The 17,752-nt window shown below is 42.3% G+C and overlaps 2 protein-coding genes across 4 annotated transcripts in view; one reads left to right on the top strand and one right to left on the bottom strand.

The window, feature by feature from the left end:
- LOC140463118 (serine/threonine-protein phosphatase 4 regulatory subunit 1-like) overlaps nucleotides 1-12,157 on the bottom strand; it is a 123,463-nt gene extending 111,306 nt beyond the window's left edge. The window contains exons 1-2 of one of the 3 annotated variants that reach the window (XR_011954613.1): nucleotides 11,795-11,979; nucleotides 11,650-11,694 (exon numbers count right to left, since the gene is read on the bottom strand). Coding sequence is in view for 1 of the 3 variants with exons in the window: in XM_072556847.1 (XP_072412948.1) it covers nucleotides 11,650-11,694; nucleotides 11,795-11,801 (52 nt within the window). In the remaining 2 variants the exon portion in view is untranslated. Of the gene's footprint in view, nucleotides 1-11,649; nucleotides 11,695-11,794; nucleotides 11,980-12,044 lie in introns of those variants that run through there. The other 2 variants (XM_072556848.1, XM_072556847.1) reach the window with 2 other exon arrangements.
- A 47-nt stretch (nucleotides 12,158-12,204) lies between these two features.
- rab22a (RAB22A, member RAS oncogene family) overlaps nucleotides 12,205-17,752 on the top strand; it is a 67,108-nt gene continuing 61,560 nt past the window's right edge. The window contains exon 1 of the mRNA XM_072556849.1: nucleotides 12,205-12,472. Within this exon, the coding sequence (XP_072412950.1) occupies nucleotides 12,437-12,472 (36 nt within the window). The 5' untranslated portion in view covers nucleotides 12,205-12,436. The remainder of the gene's footprint in view (nucleotides 12,473-17,752) is intronic.

The raw sequence follows: 17,752 nt of genomic DNA, 5'->3' as shown, positions 1-17,752 counted from the left end.
CAACAAGAGAAGAAAAGCTCAAGTGGAGGGGCGCATGCGCATGATGGGATGGCATGTGGGAAAACGAGAGGAGAAAGGGAGCAGGCATTGGGAACGGCGAAGGAAAGCGCCAAGGGAAGGGCAATAGGAAGTGTGATGGAAAGCACGTGCGGGCGAAGGAGACAGCAGTATGTGCATGAGGAAAAGGACAAGGACAGGGCACATGTGAGGGAAGCGCGTCACGGGAACACACGAGGGAAAGTGCAAGGGGAGACATGCGCACAACAGAAAGGCATGAGGCAAAGTGAGAGGAGAAACGGGAGGGGAAGCTTGACAGGATGTGCGAGGGAAAGTTCAAGGGGAGGCATGCACGTGCAAGGAACAGCACGAGGAGAATGTGCGCGGAAGGAGAGACCACAAGAAGACCACGAAGGAGAGGGCGGGGAGTGTGGGAGAGCACCAGGAGAGAGCAGACGCACGAGTGTGCGTGTGCGGGAGAGCGCGAGGAGAGAGCAGTGCATGCGAGGTAGAGCATGGAGAGAGAGCACATGCAGGCGTGGGAGAGCATGAAGGGAGAGTGCAAGAAGAGAACGCGCGCATGCACGAGGGAGAGCGTGAGGAGAGAGTGTGCGCGTACAAGGGAGAGCGTGAGGACAGGGCGCACGAGAGCACAAGGGGAGTGCACACGAGCCCATGAGGGAGAGGCTGTGCACTCAAGGGAGAGCGCAAGGAGAGCACACGCACACGAGGGTCAGTATGAGGAGTACTCATGCGTATGTGGAGAGAGCACACGCACACGAGGGACAGCTCCAGGAGAAAGACCGAGGAGAGTGCACATAAGGAACTGCCCGACAGAACATACGCGCACAAGGAACAGCGTGAGGAATGAGCCAGAGAGAATGCGCGCGCAGAAGGGACAGCCCGAAGAGTGGGCGCATGTGCAAGGAGAGAGAGTGGGCACATGATGGAGAGCCGAAGGAGAGAGACCAAGGAAAGTGCCCATGAGGGACTGCCCGAGGACAGTGCGTGCGAGCACGAGGGAGAATGTATGTGAGGAGAGATTGCATGGGAGAGAACGCAAGGAAAAACAGCACGCTGAGGGAGTGTGAGGAGAGCATGCATGCTGGAGTGTGAGAGGAGAGAGCGTGCATGAGGGAGAGCGCGAGGACAGAGTGCACGTGAGGGACAGCGGTGCACGAAGGAGAGAGCGAGGACAAACAATGCACAAATGAGGGACAGCACTCACGAGCGCAAGATGAGCACGCGCCTAAGGGTAATCGTGGGAGGAGTATGCGCACGTGAAGTTAATCATGAGAAGAGCATCTGCATGAAGGTAATTGTGAGCAAGTATGCATGCGAGAGAAAATGCAAAAGAGTGCACACGCGCACACACGCAAGATGAGCAAGGGGAGTGCTGTGCATCCCTTTGTGCTGAACCTTCCGCATGCAAACGTACCCTTACACTGTCCCCTGTGCCCATACTCTTGTGCGCACACACTCGTGCTGTCTCACTTGCGCTGTCTTGAACATGTGAACTTCTGTGATGAGCAACAGGAGGGGAGCCTGCCATCAGGGACAGCGTGAGGGTACATGGGCGCGCTAGAACCCTTGTGTTCTCCCAGGGTACGTGGGCGAGCGAGAGGGAGAAAACACGAGGGAAGCGTGCATGCGGGAAAGTGTGAGAGGTGAGAGAGAATGGTACCAAAGTGCGTGAGAGAGAAAGCTATGGGAACGTGGACAAGACAAAGTGAGGAAGAGGAGTGCGAGATACAGAAAAAGTGGAGTGGATTGATTGTATGGAGGTCAATTAACTAAACATCATAGAATATGAGGTCCCTGATTGGGGCTCTTCATCTCTTCCAAACACAGTGCCCTGGCTGACATAAAAGAGTGAATTTCAGGGATACTAATGCCCTGATTGCCTGACTGAGAGGCAGTGCTGTTGTCAAAAGCTACGCGTTTGTAAACCAAGAGTGGTTGATGATGGGATGACATCTTCCATCGTGTTATTTCAATGGCGATTGAAATAACATGATAGAGTAAAGCATGATCCTGAAGAAACTCATTCGCAACAGCCCTGATGAAGTTGGTGAGGTAAGCTTTTTCTTATATTGTGCCTTTGGGAAGCTTGACTCTTTTGAGCCAGCCATCAAGGAGTCCAGACAAACAACATTGTGTCAGATGAGAAACAAAGATTAACTTCCTGATAGCCTCTGGAGCTGCAACTTTTTCTGGTTTTAACATGTTAAATTTTGCTGAGGCACAGGAAACTAAACACTTTCAGGAATTGGAGGTGCCAGTGTTAGATTAAAACTTCCATCTTTTATAATGGAATATGCTGGTTTCTGTTCTCTAGATTGTTTACTGTATCACATCTCCATGACACTGGACTCCTTTGGCTATAAATTCTGTGAGCATGATCTTCACTTCCACAACCACCTGATAAAGGAACGGCGCTCCGAAAGCTACTGCTTCCGAATAAACCTACTAGACTATAACCTGGTGTTGTATGATTTTTAACTTTCGGAAATTGACTGACACAGTTTAGGAATATTACAACCTCAAGCCTCCTTTAATTCTAAGATGCTATCGCTTTTACTCGGGAATCTGTTATCAGCATTTTTGACTAGGTTAAGAGGATTGGCAGATGCAAGTGAATTTGGTTTAACCCTTAATGAGATGCTTAGAGATAGTCTAGTATGCCAGATTAATAATGTGACTATGCAAAAACACCTACTGGGTGAGGGTCAGAGGACATCACACAGGTGCTAACAACTAGCTTTATCATCGGAAAATGCAGCAAGTGGAGCACGAGTTGCAATGTATTCTGATGGATGTGGATACCCCCACCAGTTCACCCAAGCTTGAGGAATACCACGTGAGTGCAGGCAACTGCATAGCCTCATTCAGAACATACTCTGATTAGAGTAACTCTAAGTCAGCCTACAGTAAAATCCCAAAACAAACCAAGTCTTGGACAAACAGTGACAAATCTCTTCAGGATCTTTCCATTAATATATTGGAATTGATGTTGATATACAGATTCAGGATAGCAGAGTCTTACTAGTATTGAAGTGGAGGAAGGTAACTCATGGACCAGCATCCATGAAGTTGTCCAGGAGAGTTCATACCCTGCAACGTCCAGCTGCATCTGGTTTGGAACAGTTATATCACTTAGCAACATCTAAATCAGAACCAATCAAATAATTGTCTGGTTAAATGGCTATCTGGTTCAAATGATACCAGTATAGCTGTATAAGTGATCACAGAACCAGTTTCTAATAAAATTCACTCCAGCCCTTAAATTTGTAAAAGGCTTCAGCTAAGCAGAGACCCTATCCCGGGGAATCTTCACAGATCAAGGGTACAACTTTGGCTCCAGTCTCTTTGAGAAGCAGTAAAGGGTCAGGCCCAGTCTTGATGGGGCAAAATTAGTTGCGAGAGATTCACCTAGATTGACTCAACATTTTTCAATTAGAAAATGGCTGTCTGAGTGAAGTTGTAATTAAATACCCTGAGGTTTTCCAGGAAGGTCGAGGAATTATCAGTGGAGCCAAAGTAACTATGTATGTTGACCAGGAAATAATTCCATGACTCTGGAAAGCCTGTTTAGTGCCAGTTGCCTTACTCGCAAAAGCAGAAGAATTCAGAAAACTGGAAAGTGGAGTTGTCATTAAACCAATCTAATTTGCAGAATGGGCAGCACTGTTCACAACAATTTTGAAATCTAATGGGTCTGTTTGCCTTTAGGGGGATTCAAACCAAACAGTAAACTTTTTTGCAATTGGATGAATACTCATTCCTTTGGATAGAGGATTTGTACGCAAAGCTGGCAGGAGCATTGTCCTTCATGACATGAGCCCCGCTTACTTGCGATTGTATTTAGATCAGAATTCTTGGAAAAGTATTATAACTAATACTCAGGAGGGCTTATACCAATATATCATCAGACTTCAATTTTTCAGCAGATGATGGAAAACATTTTGCAAAGTCTACCTCAGCTCACAATTCACTTAATAATGTTAATAACAGGGAACAAGAACAGGAAAAATTAATAAGGAATACTTAGAGAACCTGGACATCATCCCAAGGCATTTTTTGAGCCAAGTGCCTCAGAAGGGAAAAATGTGCGTTCCTGGCTTTACCGCATTGGAAGACAGTGAGAGCAATCAAAAGTGTCCCAGCCCTTATGTTTGTCCAAGACTTTAAGTCCTTTCTGGGTCTGGTAAATTATTATGCAAAGTTCGTACACAACGTGGCACCCATCGTGGCACCATTGCATCAACTCCTATAAAAGGGTCAACCTTGGAAATGGTCTCATAGATAGGCCTTAGCTGTTAAAGAAGCAAAAAAATGACTGATCTCTGCATTGTTACTCTGTGATCCTGAAAACAATTTTGTAATGACAAGTGATGCCTCCCTGTATGATATCGGAGTTGTATTAGCTCAGAGCTGGCCCATTGAAGAGGAATATCCAACAGCATCCAATACAACCAAATAGAAAAGGAAGGATTCATGATCATATTTGGAGTCAGGAAATTTCATTAATACATTTTAAGGTGAAATTCATGATAATCATGGACCACACTCTCTACTTGGTCCACTTAAAGAGATTAAAGTGGCATCGTCCATAGCTTCAGGCTGCATTCAGTGGTGGGTTCTAATATTAAGTGTTTATAATTACAGATTACAATCACCCAGGAGGCCAAGTAGTCAATGCAGATGCATTGAGCCACCTTCCATTAGTGGATATATTACCAGTGGTACCCCTCATGGAACAGAGTGTTGAGTTTTCTGGATATGCTCCCAGTCACAGCTGACATCATCAGACTTTGGACACAGAAAGATTCAGTCCTTTCCCAATGAAAGGATTGGCATTAATGGGGAAAACCAAAGGGCCACTGCAGCTACAATTAACACCTTTATGGACTCAACAGACCAACTCACAGTAGAGGACAGCATGTTGTTTTGGGAGCAAGAATGATGGTCTCAAGCAAAGTTCACCATCAAATACTGGCTGAACTCCACCAGGGCCATCCAGTTCACAAAAAGATGATGATAAAGAGTTATGTCTGGTGGCCAGGCTTGAACTCAAATGAAGCACTTTAGTGGGACAGTACCCAGAATGTCAACAAGGACAAAAATGACTGCCAGCAGCTTCCCCACATTTGTGGGAATGGCCAGGTAAGCCTTGGACTCAGTTGCATGTTGACTATGGAAGTCCGTTCATTGGTTCAATGTTTTTAGACATTGTACACACCCACTCAAAGAGGTTGGACAAACATACATTCATCAAACACTGGAGTGACAGTAGAAAAATTGCAGATATCTTATGCGACACAGAGTCCTGGAGGTTTTGGTAACAGATAAGAGACCATCTTTTATCATCAGGGATGATAATTATTTCTTAAATTCAAATAGGATTCAATGTACAAAGATAGTTCCATTCCACCCATCATCCAACAATGTGGCAGAAACAGTAGTCCAAACTTTGAAGGCAGGCCTGACTAAAACAAACAGTCCATTGCCTCATTAGTTACCAAGTTATCAAGGTCCTTTTTTGATTTCAGACCACTAAGAGAGCCTGGCAGAGTTGCTAATGAATAAAAGACTGTCCACCAGGCTAAGTCTGATGTTCCCGGACCTGTGAGGGAGATTGAAATGGCATCAGGAACTCTAATGCCAAACCCAAGACTCCACCAAAGGAAAGAGACAGTTTGATACGGGGAAAAAGTTTGGTGCAAGAATCATGGAAATGGTGTCACATGGTTAAGATCCATTATCAACATGAGATCAGGAACAGTGACTTATAAAGTTTGGTGCGACAGTCCTGAATAAGCATATGGACCATTTGAAAGCTGAAAATTTGCAGACTATGCAGGAGTAAAGCTCTTCCCTCAGAGTCTTCACAAATTCTGATGACTGCCCCTCTCCATCAAACATTGAGTCCTCTAAATCGGAGATGAACCTGATGGAACTAACCACCTTGACATTTCTGTCTCCAGAAGAGGAGAGCAAAAATCTACCAAGGCACTCCAGACTCAAGAGGCAAGTTCCTGCTCATTACACGCCTTCCCTGTCGGATTCTGAGTTGGTGGTGTTAAAACACTCCACTCAAAGAAATCAGACAGTCCTGCGTCCATGAACTCAGAGGTGGAGAGATGTAGTGACTGTTACGAGGTCAGCAAGTTGAACCTCAGAATAGAAGCTTCCTGATTAGGGTTGTCAATCTGTTCCAACCACTGAGCCCTGGCCAATGTAAAAAGAGTGAATGTCAGGGATATTGATGCCCTGAATTAACAAATAAAGGGTAATTAGTGATGGGATATTAGTTATTGAAGATTATAAAAGAGACAGACAGACAGAGACAGAGAGAAAGAACGAGCAAGAGAGGGAAAAGAAAATGCCTTACTTCGGCAAGGCATTTGATAAGGTTCCCCATGGTAGGCTTGTTCAGAAGGTCAGGAGGAATGGGATACAGGGAAATCTAGCTGTCTGGATACAGAATTGGCTGGTCAACAGAAGACAGCGAGTGGTAGTGGAAGGAAAGTACTCTGCCTGGAAGTCAGTGGTGAGTGGTGTTCCACAAGGCTCTGTTCTTAGGCCTCTACTGTTTGTAATTTTTATTAATGACTTGGATGAGGGGATTGAAGGATGGGTTAGCAAGTTTGCAGATGACACAAAAGTTAGAGGTGTCGTTGACAGTATAGAGGGCTCTTGTAGGCTGCAGCGTGACATTGACAGGATGCAGAGATGGGCTGAGAGGTGGCAGATGGAGTTCAACATGGATAAATGCGAAGTGATGCATTTTGGAAAGTCGAACTTGAAAGTTGAGTACAGGATTAAAGACAGGATTCTTGGCAGTGTGGAGGAACAGTGAGATCTTGGTGTGCAGGTACATAGATCCCTTAAAATGGCCACCCAAGTGGACAGGGTTGTTAAGAAAGCAAATGGTGTTTTGGCTTTCATTAACAGGGGGATTGAGTTTAAGAACTGTGAGATCTTGTTGCAGCTCTATAAAACTTTGGTTAGGACGCACTTAGAATACTGCGTCCAGTTCTGGTCGCCCTATTATAGGAAAGATGTGAATGCTTTGGAGAGGGTTCAGAGGAGGTTTACCAGGATGCTGCCTGGACTGGAGGGCTTGTCTTACGAGGAGAGGTTGACTGAGCTCGGACATTTTTCATTGGAAAAAATGAGGAGAGATAACCTAATTGAGGTGTACAAGATAATGAAAGGCATAGATAGAGTTGATAGCCAGAGACTTTTTCCCAGAGCTGAAATTGTTAACACAAAGGATCATAGTTTTAAGCTGTTTGGTGGAAAGTATAGAGGGGATGTCAGAGGCGGGTTCTTTATGCAGAGAGTTGAGAGAGCATGGAATGCGTTGCCAGCAGCAGTTGTGGAAGCGAGGTCATTGGGGATATTTAAGAGACTGCTGGACATGCATATGGTCACAGTAATTTGAGGGTTCGTATATTAGGTTTACCGTACATGAGGATCAATGGTCAGCGCAACATCGTGGGTTGAAGGGCCTGTTCTGTGCTGTACTGTTCTATGTTCTATGTTCAAGAATGCCAACGAGGATTTATTTCTATCCATTCGTTGGATGAGGACATCACTGGCCAGGCCAGCACTTATTGCCAAAAAAAAGCAAGATAGTTTTCAAAACAAATAAATGGAGAGGGAAGCTTTCCAGCTCAGAGAATGAGGGTGATGAGTGAATGGAACTTGTACAGGGTTGGAAAGAGACACCAGACTTTCAGATGAGCTCAAGTTTATGGAATGTGCAAGGTCTAGAGATGCCTGATGTCAAAGCTGAAAGTGAACATGTCCAAGTGATATTATGCTATTGAAAATTCTACTCTTGTTCAAATAGAGCAGTAAAGTTACAAAAATCATTTCAGCCTCAGACTGTATCCAGAAACAGGAACAGTTTGCAGTGCAAAGGCAGCAGTGATGTTCTTGCCAGTAGTTAATGACAACCTGCATAGATGAGCAGAAAAGAGGAATATATCATGGACAGTCAACAACTTGAATGAGGTGGCAGTGTGGTTGAATTAGATGCTGTCAGCAGGCATGTGGTACCTTATAAATTTCACTGCAAGGGATGGTGTTTACACGAGAAAACAGGCAAAGGACAAAGCTTTTGTGGAAGCAGAGAGGGGAAGGTGCTCTGGAGACAACAATACAGGAGTGGGAAAGAAAGTCATTATAGGTGATTCTCTGGCTACAGCTGGATCGAAAAGAAGGGAACAATGGGGTACAGTCAGGTACAAACTTTGGAACAAAGGAGGGTCATTAGAGGAGGATGGCATGATCAATGGTGTGATTGGCTGTTGATGGGTGAAAAAGAATGAAGTGAGATTGTTTACCACAATCAGCACAAGACAGAATGTCATTTGTGTATTTAAGGGCTGTTTCAGTACTGTTGCAGAGGCTGAAACCTAATTGCAGACGCAATCAGGAGTTGGGTGTAAAGAGATTCTGGGGAGTAAGAGCTGCAGTTCAACAGTGTAGATGTTCGATAATTAACTCAGTGACATCAAGCCTTTACTTTGTTTAATCAGAAATGCTGCAGTGACAAAGCAGCTATAAAAGTAACCTATGTTTGTTGCAGACAGCTTAAATTTTCCAACTGTGCAGTCTGCTTGTGACAATTATCAGTCTTTTAACCAAGGACATTTTTATAACAGCAATCTTGAGTTGAGATAACAATAGTGGTGTGCAAATTCAAACAACCACAGATCATTAGATGTCTGTACAATTTTACAATTATTTACATATAGGTTGGAAGCTGTATAAGCACGAAATTTAAACTCCCAGTAATTGCTAAGATATTTTTAAAGTTAACATAAAAAAACCTTTGGATCCGATTTTCGTAAAGTACATAAAAAGACCTTTTTTGTCAATCCTCATTCAAGTTGTTTTGTTCCAAATAGCAGGATCAATATTCAACATGTAAATCAGTGACAATTGTGGCACAGTCTCCAGCAGACCATGACAATCCTAGATGTGACAAGCTGATTTCAGCAGGGATTGCAGCATAGTTCCTATAGCTGGCCCATTGTTCCTGCATGTGGGCATGGATGCTGGTCCATTTACTGAGCCCTGTTGGAAATACATGTGTGAACAATGAGTAAGAAGATAATCTAGCTTTGTTGTGACGCCCCATTTGGTAAATAGCCTGTCATTATTCACTTGCTATCACAGTAGTGCTTTGGCAAAAAAAAATTAAACCAAGGCAACATTTGTCTGTTCAAGTCATAGTAAAATTAATCCACTAGTAATATTAGAATAGAATAGAGTAGAACCCTACAGTGTGGAAACAGGCCGTTTTGGCCCAACAAGTCCACATTGAACCTCCGAAGAGTACCCCACCCAGACCCGTTCCCCTACCCTATTACTCTACAGTTCCCCTGAATAATGCACCTAACTTGCATCCCATATTGTCTTGTCTTTAACAAATATTGCAATGGTACTTTCAGTTCCTTCGTCTAAGTAATTTATTTAAATGTAACTATGCTTCAATCAATCTGTCCCATGTTTCAACAATTCCTTCATGCCAGCTCATCATGACCTTGTACATCTCCATTCAAAAGTCTAAACACCTGCTCTTTAAAGACACTCAGTGATCCAGCTTCCCCAACTCCCTTAATTCCAAATATTGATTAATTGTTCCGTGAAGAAACTCATTTACAGCCAAGTCCTGAATTGGCAATGGAGCACGTGGACACAGAAATTTTGTTGCAGCTATAGAAAACCCAGGTTAGACTTCACTTGGGAGTACTGTGAGCAGATCTGGGGGGCACCATGTCTTAGGAAGGAAGCTAGGCTTGAAAGCAGCGTTTAATACGTTTAAAAGAATGATCTGTTTGATGTGGAGATCTTGGCTAACTCTAACAACACCACAAAATTCAATCAACTTGTTAAAAATTTTTGGGAATGGTTGTATTGCTTGCCTGAGGCAAGAGTCAAAATGTGATCATTTGGCAAGAATTCCCTTAGGATCGCCTGAAGATAAATGGTCCAAGACATTTGCAAATCTTTTGGTGGGCCACTAGAGCCCAACACAGAAACGTGTACACTTGTAGAAATTTTGACAAAAGGAGGGGAAAAACTGCCAGGGATAAAATGTGGACACTGTCAAAAACACATCTCAGAAACACTCATCCTTAAATACCTAAGTCTACCAAATAGGCTACCCCCATAATTCCAATGCCCTAAATCTGCAAACACACAAAATGCTAATGATACTACGCCTCAAGGAAAGTAATTTGAGTCTATCATTACTTTGTTTAATTTTAAATAATCCTTGTCTATGCCTCCACCACAAAACAATGCACTACTGGTACAATTTCACGTAGTACATTTCCAATATTGCCAATTCTAACATCAAAATTAATCAATTCAGTTGGTGGAGCAAACAGGTGTAACCTTAAACAAAAATAGAAATAGCTGCAGAAACTCAGCGGGTCTGGCTGCATCTGTAGAGAAAGCAGAGTCAACTCTGGTCCAGTGACCCTCCTCAAAACAGACCTGCTGAGTTTCCTCAGCTATTTCTGTTTTTGTTTGCTTACTTTTGTTAGGTGTAACTTTAATTTTATACTTTTCTTCACCAGGATTTTAGCTCCTGATGAAGGGCTTATGCCCAAAATGTCGAATCTCCTGCTCCTCGGATGCTGCCTGACCAGCTGAGCTTTTCCAGTGCCACACTTTTCGATCCAGGATTTTCGTTACCTTATTAAGCTCCATATGAGGCAAGCCCTTTAAAGTAATGGATCAATTTATGACAATTAGGTTTATCTATGCATAAATGGTTTTTCTGTGGCACAAGACTTAAATATAGTATGCAACTAGTATACGCAATGGTAGCCCATAGGTTCGCCAATACAGTGCTTTTTAAGATTTGGTCATTGGAGATAATATAGCTAACACTTGTTAATATTCCAAACGTTTATTGACTTTTTTTAAATCCACGAAGAAACAAACATTTTGTGATGTATTTTATTTTGCCTCCCCTCAGTCATCTGTTCTAGTAGCCTCGTGAAATTTAGCAAAATAATGCCTAAATCCTCCAACTTATCAGTAAACTCAACAAGGTTCGTTGTGCGAACCAGGGCATCCACAGGAAATTGGAGTAGTATTTAAAACTAAAGAGGGATTTCCAAAACAAAAAGCAACAACTAGTACATCATCTGGACAGATGTCTAGTCATTGAGTCACGTACTGCAGCGGTCAAGTACACAGTTCAGCTCAGAGACAACGGCAACCTCCCCAAACCCACTCCCGGAGAAGCAAGGTCTTAAGTTATTGCGATGGCGATAGTAACATCGAACCCAAAGGAGAAGGCCAACACCGAGACCGAATATGATCAGTCACTGACAGGCACCTCTTCTACCCGGAGGGAAAAGCAAGGGAGCTGCAGCGGGCAGCGTGAGATTGAGGGCTCGGGCGGGTTAAACAAGAGAATAAACTCGACATCTGGTAGGGAACGTCCAAAGAACCAACACGGGAGATTGAAAGAAGAGGTTAAGGCCGGGCTGACAGGGCATTGATCCCCTTCCTCTTCACCCCTCACCCCCGAGCCACTACCTCTGCAACAGAGGCCGGGGCCCCAAGAGTCTCTTAGCCCCATGACCCCAAACAACACATCGACGCCATACTCACATTCTTCCAGCTCGTCCTGTGAGTCCTCGTAATACAGGGAGAGGCCTGGGAGAGAGAGGAGGAGATGAAGAAAAACAGAAAGGGTGTTAAAGGGCGCCGATAAAGAGTGTCAAAATAGCCGCTAACGGGCTAAGGACTGACATACCCGCCATCTTGGATGGATCTGGGGGGAGGGGGGTGGGGGTGAGGGGGGGGGAAGGGGAGGGCAGGACACCCACTTCCGTGGTTAAAGAACAAAGTAAATGAATGCGCCAAGCGCAGCAAAACGCTTTCTGGCAGCCATCTGTCAAACAGCTATTTCGAATCAAAATTAAGGCTGAGTAGAATTGTTTTCAAATCCAGACCGACGATCACGTGCTCAACGTTCCGGACCCTCCCCTCGGGCTTCACGTTACCTCATATTATTTTTAAAAAAAACACAGAGTGTGTATTTTATCTTTTAAGATCTGAACAGGAAGCAACATGGCTCGAGGAGTGACTTCTCAAAAATATGATCGCGTTGCAGGCTCTTTGGTGGAGGGCTCGCGTTGGTCACGTGACGGTGTCGAGGCAAGATGGTGGCGGTGGCCCTGTGGATGCCGAGCTTTGTTGTGGTTCATAGCGGCTGACTACCGGCCTGCTTTCCAAACACATTCCCCATTTTCTTTAAAAAAAATTACGTTCGAAAGGTGATTTCAGTGTTACCTTTTTCCACTTTACCTCCCTTCGTCTTCCCCCCCCCCCCTCTCCTTTAAATGTCCTACTGGAGATGTGTGTGGATTTCTGAAAGCCTCCAGCTTTTTTTACCATGGCTTTGAGGGAGCTGAAAGTTTGTCTGCTTGGGGTAAGTGGTTGTCCCGGTTACAGCCGACTTGATAGTAGTTAGCTCAGCAGCAGTTTAGCGTTTGACGTTTTGTACTGTTGCCTTTTACTGTGATAAATTTCTGTAGTGGATTTCAAATGATAAACAAACAGGTAAAGGAAAGAAGAAACTGCGCGTGTAGAAAATCTGAAACAATAACTCAAAATGTTGCTAGCACCCTAGAGAACACCAGAGGCGAAGTAATAGTTTGGGAAGTAGTTATGTTTGTAAAGTGTTTAGCCAGAGTAAAAAAAAATCGGTTTCATGTTTTTGCTTTATGAGATTTGCATATCAACTGGTGATTATTGAAAGAAATAATTGTGGACTAAATAGTAAGAAGCTGTTCTCCCTAAATTGCAGCAGTTATGTGTGTCATAGTTGCTGATGGTATTATTGAACAAATGCTTAGTCAGCTCATGCTACTTAATGACCCTTTTAAAACATTAATAAAGGGGTACCTGCTCATTAAAAGTGTACACAGAGCAGCTGTTGTATTTTTCTACATACGTTGAAATGTAGTAATGATTGTATTTACTTAGTTGTGAAGAGGTTTGATCAGCTTAGTTGGCTGGGCAGCCAGTTTAAAATTTTAAAGTAATGTAAACAGCATAAGTTCAGTTCCGACACTGACTGAGCTGATGATGATGAAGTTAAAACACGATCAGTTGTCTCCCTCTTATGAGTGCAGCCCAATGGTGTGGTATGACTATGGTGACTTTATCCCTTTAATTGGCTGTGAAGCACTTCTGTACATTGAAGTTTCAAAAAATGTTGAACAAATACAAGTTATTTTCAAACATTGTAAAAACGTTGTCAATGACAAGACCTAAAACGAATCAATGGGACACCCATGGAACGATGAGGGACACCAGTTCATCTGGGACAATACGACCAACCTGAGACAGACAGAACAAAAGCATGCAAGAGAATTCCTAGAGGACAACGGTAAAATACTAGTGCTTCACCGAAGGCTCACTGATGTTACCTAGCACGGTGACAAAACATCAGAACAAATCTTCCAGCTCAGTGAGCAAACTGAAAGGCTGAACCACAACCTGAGTTACAAATCTTAAACAAAAATCACAATGTTGTCAGTGGTATCTGTGCTAATTTCTATGTTTTGAACTGAATCATGTGCTTAAATATGCTTTTGTCAACTGTCTCTAGGCATGTTGTGTAAGAATTGGTGGAGTGTGTTTATCGGGCCCTGTTGTCAACTAATTATACTGGTGAATTTCATCCAATCTTTTGGAAGGATTGAGTAGTACGAGTAGCCAAAACTGAAAGGATAGAATTTGTAATTTTTTGAATTTATTTTGTCTTTGTCTTTGTCTTTGAACTATTTTGTCGTCACCACTCACTGTCAAACCATCAGCCAACTCTCTAGCCAAATTTGTCATGAACGGTTCTGAGTTTAAAACTATAATGCTTTTGCAGGTGGATTGATTTGAATAGAGTAATAGAGTTGTAATCACAGAAACAGACTCTTTGTCCCAACTCACCCATGCTGACAAGGATATTCTAAATTCATCTAGTCCTATTTGTCAGCATTTTGGCCATATTTCCCTAAACCCTTGCTATTCATAGACCCATGCAGATGTTTTATAAATGTTGTGAATGTACCAGTCTCCACTACTTCCTCTGGCAGTTTATTCCTTGCACGCACCACTTGTATGAACACGTTACTCCTTGGTTCCTTTTTGAATCTTTTTCTTTTGCCTTAAACCTATGTCGTCTCATTCTGGACTCCCTACCCTGAGAAAAAGATCTTGACTATTCACTCTATCCGTGCCCCTCATGATTTTATAAATCTTACAAGGTCATCTTACAAGGACCCTTTCATGGTCCAGGGAAAATAGCCCCAGCCTATTCAGCCCCTTACAGCTTAAACTCAACCCTGGCAGCATCCTTGTAAATATTTTGTGCACCCTCACAAATTTAACAACATCTTGTGCTAAAATTATATTTGCCACCTGTAGGCTATACTCAGACACTCCTGAAATTAAATATTCGTAGACACTTGTTTTCCTAAATATTTAGAACCACATTTTAAGTACAGTACATTTTAAAAATAACTGCATCTGTATATTGAAAAAAAATCTGAATCATGACGGCATTAGAAGACATTTGCAAAGGAATGTGCTTTGCTGTAGATGCTTGTCATTACACAGGGAAGACAGATTTATTTCTATGATTAGCCTGATTCCTCTGTATTCTAAATGAGTGATCCAATTTGAAAACAAATTACCTAGTGCATAAGTTCTTTACTGGATGCTGTATAATTGAGTAATTTATTCTCATTGTAAGGTTTTAAGAAATTGGTGACAAAATTAATCTCTATTGGTTTAAGTGAAGGAGTAATACAGACTTGCAGAATACAACACATCTGACCCATCAATTTGGCACTGGCTGTCTCAAAGGGTAATCCAAATTGTTCTACTTCCATGCTGTTTACTAATCCCTGTTAATCTTTAAAATCCTAGCTACCTGTTGATTTTGTAAGAATAGTAAAGCCTTTCCCATGTCACTACTTATTATCATTTCTTGTCCACGTTGAAATGTACTTGAACCAATTTTGTTGAAACTCAAGCATGAAAGCAAAATCCTGTGAGCATTGAAAATTTGAGCAAGCACAAAAGAAAAGTTCTGGAGAAGTTTGTATCAGACTTGAAATATTAATTCTGTTTGTCTCTCCAGAGACGTTGCCAGACCTCCTTAGTAGCTCCAGCATTATCTGTTTGTTTCTTGAAAAACTGCCCATTGCTAAATATATCTGTCTGCCTGTTTTTGCTAATGCATCCATCTTGTGTTCACTAATTGTGTACTTGTTTCCTTTTAATACAATTGTCACTTTAGGGAGCACAGTGCCATCCTGTCACTGTGGGTTAGATTTGAAGTGCAAAATGAGTTTATGCAATCTAGTGCCAATTTCTAGTCAATGTGGGTAAGCAATATGAAGTAGTTCCTATTCAGCTTCAGTTGGAGCTTTCTTTCAGGTCGCAAGATGTGAGGTATGAGAACGAGGATAAGTGTCATTCCAGTGCAGTCAATGTGGTGAGATTGCAGGTGAAGCATGTGATCTTGCAGACTGGAGTGTGTCTGATGTTTGCATCTAGTGATGATGTACCTAACCTAAAGTGTTCACGGAGGTAGACAGGGTAGGGAAGACGACGTTTGATACTCTACTCTTGCCTTGAATGGTACAGGAGTTGGGAGGTAATGTTGCGGCTGTACAATACATTGGTTAGGCCACGTTTGGCATTCCATTCTGGTCTCCTTCCTATCGGAAAGATGTTAAACTTGAAAGGGTACAGAAGATTTAAATGGATGTTGCTATGGTTGGAGGATTTGAGCTAATGGGAAAGGCTGAATTGGCTGGGGCTATCTTCCTTAGAGCTTCGGAGGTTGAGTGGTGACCTTTTATAGTGGTTTATAAAATCATGAAGGGCCTGGATAGATGAATAGAAAAGATCTTTCCCTAGGTTAGGGGAGTTCAAAGCTAGATGATGTAGGTTTAAGGCAACTAGGGGCATTTGAAATAGAGTCACGTAAAGGTTAATCTGCAAGAAAAGGCATAATGAAATAGGAGGTAACATATTAAGATGGATTATAGGGTGAATGGAAGCAAAGAATAGAGAGGAATGTGGCATTTTCAAACTGGCAGGTAGTGGAGTACTATAAAGGTTAGTGCTTTTTGGTATTTAAGACCATCAAAAGATAGCACAAAAAATTAAGTGGGAGAAGATAAGCTTTGAGTTAATACTTGCAAGTTATATCAAAATGCACAGCAAGAACTTTTGTGTAAAATGAAAGAGGCCAAAGTTAACATGGGCCCTTTAGAGAGCAAGTCTGGGGGACTAATGGAAAACCAGGAAATGGCAGAGGTTCAATAAATACTTTGCATCGGTCTCCATGGGAGACATTGACAGCTTTCCAAAATTACTATATAATCAAGGGCCGAAAGTAGGAGAGGAAATAAATATAATAATTATCACTCGAGAAAAAGAGCTAGGGAAACTGGCTAAATTAAAACGTTTGATAAATTACAATTCTTTTATTGTTTATTTGATAACTATTTCAAAGATCAATACTAACTTGTTATAGAATCTTCGAGCAATACATTGTAATACAGGCAAAAGCGATTGTATCTTATTTGAATTCCGAAGTCACCGGTCAATGTCAACTCCAAAGTTTATTTATTCTAAATTGGGATTCTTTTCACAAATTCATTAATTCTTTAACTGAATATACAATTAGTGAATAAAAACTGAAACACAGCTTCTCAATCCAGCAGCCTCTCGAGTACACAGCTTTCTGCTCCCGGATAAAAAAACAGTTGAAACCAACTCATTTTTCAACATTCTCTATGGTGTACCAGCCAGCACCAGCCTCGTCTTGATTGACCGATGCAATATCTAGCTGATGGACCATGCAACGTCCAGCTGATAGTCCTCCAGCAGAACATGTCCTAGTGCTGAAATGTCTGCAGTGTGCTTAGAACAATAATTAATCTGCAGTTATCTTGCCAGGTCAGTTCCAAATGCAAATATCAGTTTTTGTTTTACTTTTAAAATAAACTTTTCAGAGTTTGATGCTTAAGCTCACAATTCCAATACAAAATGAGAAAAATAAAGAAAATCAGTGATTGTCTCAACACAGTATTTAGCAATACATAACATAATAATAAAGCAGACACAATATAACTTCACAGAGGGAAAAATCATGCCTGACAAATTTACTAGAATTCTTTTGAGGAAGTAACAAGCAGGATACATAAAGTAGTAGTAGTTGAAGTAATATATTTGGATTTTGAGAAGACATTTGATAACAGGCTAACCTGCAGTACCTTAAGTTCTTTTCCCGAGAATTTGCACACGAATACAATTTGTGCACACCAACTTCTGCAAACTAAAGTTTACTAAAGCTTGTACAAGCTAGGTGACCCCCTTGATCAACCCCTTTTTTTTCGCAGGCGTGCGAGGTTGAGTGAAAGTGAGGAACTGAACAAAGAAAACATACCCCTTTATACAGGTCATTTGCCATGCTTACAAATACTCTGGCCACTCCCCCATAGTCACATGTTCACTCAAGACCGCCCTCCATTACTCTGTCATACGTTACCCCAGGTACAATTGGATTGGAGATGGCAGTGTTCTTTGGAGGTGCCTTGATGCATATCAGTCTTGGGACAGGCAACCATTTTCCTCCTCCCCCTCCCTTGCAGGAGAAAAATCTGCACATTGAATTATTCCAATATAGTCT

The sequence above is a fragment of the Chiloscyllium punctatum genome, chromosome 37, assembly GCF_047496795.1.
Source record: "Chiloscyllium punctatum isolate Juve2018m chromosome 37, sChiPun1.3, whole genome shotgun sequence".
NCBI classification, from domain to species: Eukaryota; Metazoa; Chordata; class Chondrichthyes; order Orectolobiformes; family Hemiscylliidae; genus Chiloscyllium; species Chiloscyllium punctatum.
The sequence above is the reverse complement of the archived record's forward strand: the minus strand, read 5'-3'. Positions and strand labels throughout refer to the sequence as shown.